The sequence below is a fragment of the Sinocyclocheilus anshuiensis genome, unplaced genomic scaffold (assembly GCF_001515605.1).
Source record: "Sinocyclocheilus anshuiensis isolate Anshui unplaced genomic scaffold, SAMN03320099.WGS_v1.1 scaffold415, whole genome shotgun sequence".
Classification (NCBI taxonomy): Eukaryota; Metazoa; Chordata; class Actinopteri; order Cypriniformes; family Cyprinidae; genus Sinocyclocheilus; species Sinocyclocheilus anshuiensis.
In genome coordinates, this window is record NW_015552655.1 from 1396942 (window position 1) to 1403647 (window position 6706).

Below are 6706 nucleotides of genomic sequence, written 5' to 3' on the forward strand. Positions count from 1 at the left end.
CAACTTTAAATTGCACTCCGGCCCAATTAAGCAAACTGTCCCAGTACAGCGAGACTGAAGAGTCTCGACTTCTCCTTAATGGACTGTACCGGGCCAGTTTGCTAATTTGGACCCACTTGAGCTTTTGCCAATAGCAGGGGAGGCAGGAGGGGCCTGTGCCTGATTGTACTGCCCCAAGGCATCCCTCCTAGAGAATATATATATCTGCCTCTCTCTCTTGTTCATCCATGTGTGTATGAGTGTGTGTGTGTGTGCATGCATCGCTCTCCCCTCATAAAACACCCGAACGCACATCACCGGCCGCCTCTGGAACGGAACATGACACAGACACGCAGCAGGTAAGTCAAACCGTTATCTGCGTATAAAGTTATTATGACGTAAGAGTTTAGAGTAGTTTAGAGCAGATTAAGCACTTTATGTGCAGTTAGTGTGATTGTGATGCAGAACTGAAGTCTTTCTGTGTTTGAACGTCTCGAATGCAGCGGTGTGCATCTGAGTTACTAAGATGAACTGCTGACAATCAAATGAAAAAGTCTAGATTCACTTTTTTGAAAAGAAGCTGTATGGGATGATATTATGTGACATTAAAATAATGCAGGATAAAATACGCAATCCATATGATGGATGATGCATACTAAATGTGTAAAATTAAAATTCACATGGTTTACGCGTGTTATAGAGCTTATAATATCTAAGGTTTTAAGTAAAAGGGTCAATTACACAATTTAGGAGTAGTTTGAGTGTTTGTTTTCAAGTTCAAAACGGTCCTAAAGTAGAATCATTTTGTGAGTTCTATGCACAAAACTAAAATCCCATATTTGTCATATTTTTGTTATAAGTGTTTGTGAACACATTAAACTACACTTGAAATACAAAGTAAAACTACAAAAGTAAACTTTAAGCAAAAACTGTTCTTGAGACAGGTTTTTCTTTTTTATTTGTTAGCATAAAACGGTCGGGCCACACTGTCAGATTAATATTGGGGCAAGTTGTCACATGGGTTTCAAATGCTGAAATGGCACTGAATTAAGTACAATATTTGTTATCTTTTTTACTGCCGTTTCATTGACTGTTTTGCATTTCATACTTGTCCTTCTGTTTAAATGTTGCTATAAAAATCTATTATAGGCTGTAGAATGATAAGTTCCATTGTGACAACTTACCCCATATAGTGTCCCGTCACAAAAGGTCAGCTTGTGTTTAACAAACTGTATCTTTTTCTATAGACAACAACAGCTTTTTATTGAAAAGTATGCATCTATGCAAAAATTATTTTAAAATATATCAAATATTTCCTTGAGTTTAAAGTGTGACATCTTGCTCCAGACTCTTTGAAAGGATGCTATACTTTAAGACATAAAATACAAAATAAGCTTTATTATATTGCTAATAAACATGAAATTGGCTTTTAAAAATATAACAAAATTTCTAAAGTAATGCCTTGTTGTTTATAACTAATTTTAATGATTAAATTACATTTATTATTATTATTGTTACATTTAAATTAATAATTAACAATAAAATAACAATTAAAATGTATTTTTTAATCAATTAGATTAGAGTGACATTTGCACATTAGACACTGTCATTTAACATTTTTATTAAATGTTGACTATTTTTTTTTTTAATAAAATATGACAGTCAAAGCCGAAATTAATTTTAGATATTGTTTATTTTCTAGATCCTTCACCAAGAGTTAAATTGAGAAAAAATCATGCATCACCATCCAACTCATTCTGCTGAACTACTGTGGAGGTACGACACACACACACACACACACACACACACAGTCCACACAAAATTACAACACCTTCACACAAAAGAACAATGATATAATTTCAAATAAGAGTTGCCTAAAACTTTAAAATGCATTACATGCCAATATATCTTAGACAGACCATTTGCTTTCCAATCAATCATCTGTTTTGTTCGCTGCTGTTGCCCTGTGTTTGTGTGTGTGATCAGTTCTTGGATTTGTCGCAGCATGTTGATGCTTTTAGCAAGCATCCCTATTTAAGCGAGACAATACATATTTAACACACAACGATCAGAGTGTTCATGCGAGTGTCATCGACCGGCGTCCGACCGAACCCCGAGGGCCTTAAAACTGACACACCACAAAGAATGTCCCGCAGTGAGAACAACTCTAAAATAATTTTATTGATTAATGCTAACAGCAGCGTTTGATGTCCAGTTAAAACCAGAGAACGGGTCGAGGAGGGGGACGTAACCGCAATATGACCGAACGAACACACACACACACACACACACACAACGTTCCTGTGAATTATCTATAACATGCAAAACACTGGAGGATTTGCAGAGAGACAGATTGCGGCAGATGGTTGCAGATGTGATTTCATTCTTTCTTTGAGTGCTGTAATAGATGAAAGTTTGGTGAAATTCATAGCCACTCGTCTTCTTTAAACCGACATGACTCGGGGCTCTCATTGTCTCAACACCCCGAGATACGAGCACCAAAACTCATGCCTCACAGCGGGACATTTCATCCTCCCCTTCATTTCCTGCCTGTAATCTGGTCTATTTCTTCATTTTCTTCTCTTTTTTTGTTCTTTCTTTCCACCCAAAGCAAAATGCCAGGAGCAAATAATAAATAATCAAGAATAAAGAGTATTTTTATCATAACAGAGAGGCATTTGAGTGATATCTTAGTCTCTTGTGCTTCTCATTTAATTATGCCATAATTTAATCGCTTTCACTGAGCCCTGTTCTTAATGCTTTTATTAATAATAAAAAATGATTAGTTAAATTACATCAACTTACAGTTTATGATGAAATGTTGATGAATTAAATAGTTTTGAATTGTACAATAGTTTTGTTTAAATTCTTTTCTATTAAAACAGAAGTGTGAGAAGAAAAAAAGTATTTAAATAGAATTCTAAGTTAGAATTTGATATAATCTTTGCTCATGATAGGGTGTTAACAGACTTATGATTGCTAACTGTTAATATTTAAAATATTTAAAAACTTATATAAAAATATTTGAAAAATAAATAAAATGTAAAATGTTTTTTACGTATTGATTTACTGCAAAGTATAAATTATTTTTTCATTAAGGAACATCTGTCAATAAAATAAATATCTGTCAGAGCAACAAAAAAATTTTTTTTTAATGATTAAAAAATAATTTTTAAATAAAGGTGATTATTTTTGTTGCGCTATAAAAGCTAATGTTAAAATAAGCAGGAAAAAATGGTCAAATATAAATATAATACAATAAAACAAAAATATATAAAACTTAATTAGTACAATTACATTTATATAACAAACTTGAAAATCAATTCTGTTCATCCTACAGAGTTTTTAACTTGTTTATTAGAGGCCTTAATGCATGCTTCTATGTAATAATTTTGCATTAAAATTGCACTAACAAAACATAAATTGTGAAAAGTGCAATAAAATAAAATAAAAATCACTTGACTTAATAGTAAAACATTATATTATATAAAGCAAATCTCTAAAATAGTAATTCAGCCATGCATTTGAATTAAAAAAAAAAAGAAAAACAAAGAATTAGGTTTATTCTTATTTGATTCATTGACATGTAGGATAAAAGTCATTCTTTCTTTGATTGTAGAAGACAAAGAAAGTGAGAAACACACACAGAGCCTGTGAAAGAAGCAGAGGAATGATGAGACACAGTGTAATGTATGAGAGAGACAGATGACGGTCATGGACAGACTGATAGAGCGGGTAAAAAAGCAGTCAATCTGCCTTGACCCACATTCCTCCGCTAACGATGCCCCGCGGGCATGATGCCAATCTCTCATTAACACACATACACGCGGGCAGCCTCGCGTCCCTCTGCCCTTTGTCAGGATGTGCCTACAGCTGACCTTCAGGGTCCTGCTGTAAATACTACAGTGAGCATGAGAGCCGCGCACAGGTGCAGCCGCCTCCAGAAACACACACACACCTCGCCGCTGCAACGCTGGACGTAATGAAAGGTGGCAGATAGAGGACTTTCGGCACTTCTGAGAAAACCACAACGTCTCTCATCATCTCTTCCCTTTGCTAAAGTCTATGTGAAATCCAAACTGACTCGATTTACTTTCTTACGACACATTACAGGTCTTATTACGAACAATTCATCAGTGCATGTTTGCAATTTTCTATCAAAATGATGTAAAATAACTAAATTGACTTTTTATTAAGTCATCAAGCCTTCTCATTTTTACAGCCACCTGACACTTTTTACCATCCAATCAATTTCTAATTAATACATTTACATCCTAATTAATACATTGTTCTACATTTATCGTCAATAAATGTCCAATTTCACATTACGAAATTAAAATGGGTTGCAAACATGAGTTCCACATTGACGTTACCTGGCAAGCTTTTCTGACCATTAAAATTTAAATATTTATTATGACAAATAAATATATTTCTAAATATTTTATATTCATAAATGAATATTACACTAAAAACTCATTCCTTTTTTACTGTTATTTTTAATATTTTAAATTCTTAAATGTCATTTAAAATTAAATTATTACAATAATATTTTGTTTACCTGTAATAATACTGTAAATCATTAAATACGATCATTTTAAATATTATTAAAGTAATAATATTTTTTAAATAATATTAATTAATTACATTTAAAACAATGTCCAAATGTGTCCAAATTTGAATATTTTTAACCTTTTGTAGTAGAAGCCTGACTTTTAACTTTTTCTAATTTTTACAATTTAAAATATTATTACATTAATAAAATAATAATATTTTGTTTACATGTAATGATATTCTAAATTATTAAATACAATCTTTTAAAATATTATTAAATTATTAAAATAATATAATTGTTTAATAATTACTTGACTTATTAAATTATTTAAAATATTATTAAATAGTTAAAATAATATTTGATAAAATTCAAAATTTAATAATAATAATAATAAGTAAAAAATATATTATATATATATTACAATTTTAAATATTTTAAATGATTAAAGAAATATTATTTTATAATCAAAGATATAATCATATTTTCTTGATTTTCTCAACAGCTGAAATCTGATGGCTGCGTTCCCACGTGATCCCAGTCCAGACCAAATACAAGTTTACAAGTTTACACACACAATTCATCCTACAAACACACACTCAATGCAAACCTGTCCTCAAACACACACATAACCATAAGCATACAAGCTCCTCAGAAATCCAGCTTTGAGAGAAACACGTTTTGCGACTGTTTTCATATCGCACCATGTCGAAGGACGACTGTAAGGTGGGCTTCAAACACAAGGAACGCAAGCCCAAAAAGCCGCACTACATCCCGAGGCCTTGGGGCAAACCCTACAACTACAAATGCTTCCAGTGTCCGTTCACCTGCATGGAGAAATCACACCTGTACAACCACATGAAGTACAGCCTGTGCAAGAACTCCCTGTCGCTGCTCATCGAGTCCGACTGGCCTTATAAAAAAGAGCAGCTCCGGCTCCAGCAGGGAGGCGTTCGCTCACGTAGCCCGACTAAAGGCCACTCAGAGCGGGTCGCGATGTCAGACGAGCCCTCGCATTCGGCGGCGAGTCTGGAGGAGGGTGAGAAAGGAGAATCTGAAAGAGAAGCAGAGAAAGACGAAGAAGTGGTGGAGACAAACTCATCGACGGCTATGAATCCTGAATCTATGGATTCGAGAGGAAGCAAGCGATCAAAGCAAGAAGCCGACCTCGTGATGGCCGACGTGTTCTCACTCGAGGAGCAACTTTTGCGAGCACGTTCGGTCGAAGTGGAGTCAAAACTCAGACACTATAGATTGTCCAAAACGTGTCTGTCTGGACCGGCTGCTTTGCTTTCAGAGCAATGGCGCATCTTAAGCAACCAGACGTCTGGTGCGAAGCCCAAATCAGATCCGGTGGCGTCTTCTCTGCCTTGTCATCCTCCAACGGCGTCAACGGGTCAAATCGAATGCCCAGAAACACCGGGTTTCAATCTGTCTTTGCTCGGCGTTGGATATCCGTTGGCTCCCGGACTCCTTTCGTATCTAAATCCAGCACTTAGCTTACCTGCGAGTACGGCGAACACAAGCGCACCGCTGCCGTTCCTGGCATCAACCCATGCACAAAGACACTCAGAGTGTCCTTTACTTCCTCCTCACCTGTATTACCCTTTCCTGTGCGAGCACACTTTCGGAGCCACGCCTTCCTCGACGTCCTCAGAGACTGGAAAGCTCATTAAACCGCCAACCGTAAGCCTGCCGGCCCCTTCGTACCCTCCCAAACTCAACCTGTGGAAGGTCCCGGCCCTGCAGCCCACATCCTCACCCGCAGCCTGGCCATCGCCCTCCTGTTCCTCCCCAGAACCGAGCCATGGCGTAAAGGAGAGGATACGGTCCAGGGAAGGGAAGAGCAGCTGGCAGCAGGACGCCTCCTTCATCAGAGAGCAAAGTCTGAAGAGGACAGCGATGTCCTTGGACTCCCATAGTGCACCAGGAGAGAAGAAACCAGCTCTTGAGTTTGCCCTCGACTCTTTGAAAAATGCTCACAAATCTACGTCCATCACCTCCCTGATGTCCAGCAGGCTGCCAATACACAACAGGTAAGATGACAGGACCTGTTGTATTATAAATATACATATATATTAAATAAATAAATAATAAGTATAATATATTTGTATTAATAAAAATGAATATATTTATTATTACTACTAATAATAAAAATTATAATAACATAACCCTATA

The 6706-nt window shown here is 35.9% G+C and overlaps 1 protein-coding gene across 1 annotated transcript in view; it reads left to right on the top strand.

Moving 5' to 3' along the window:
* The first annotated feature begins 266 nt into the window (after positions 1–266).
* Positions 267–6706, top strand: part of prr35 (proline rich 35) — an 8145-nt gene continuing 1705 nt past the window's right edge. Inside the window, exons 1-3 of the mRNA XM_016458841.1 lie at positions 267–338; positions 1682–1755; positions 5034–6564. Coding sequence (XP_016314327.1) covers positions 5234–6564 — 1331 coding nt within the window. The 5' untranslated portion in view covers positions 267–338; positions 1682–1755; positions 5034–5233. The remainder of the gene's footprint in view (positions 339–1681; positions 1756–5033; positions 6565–6706) is intronic.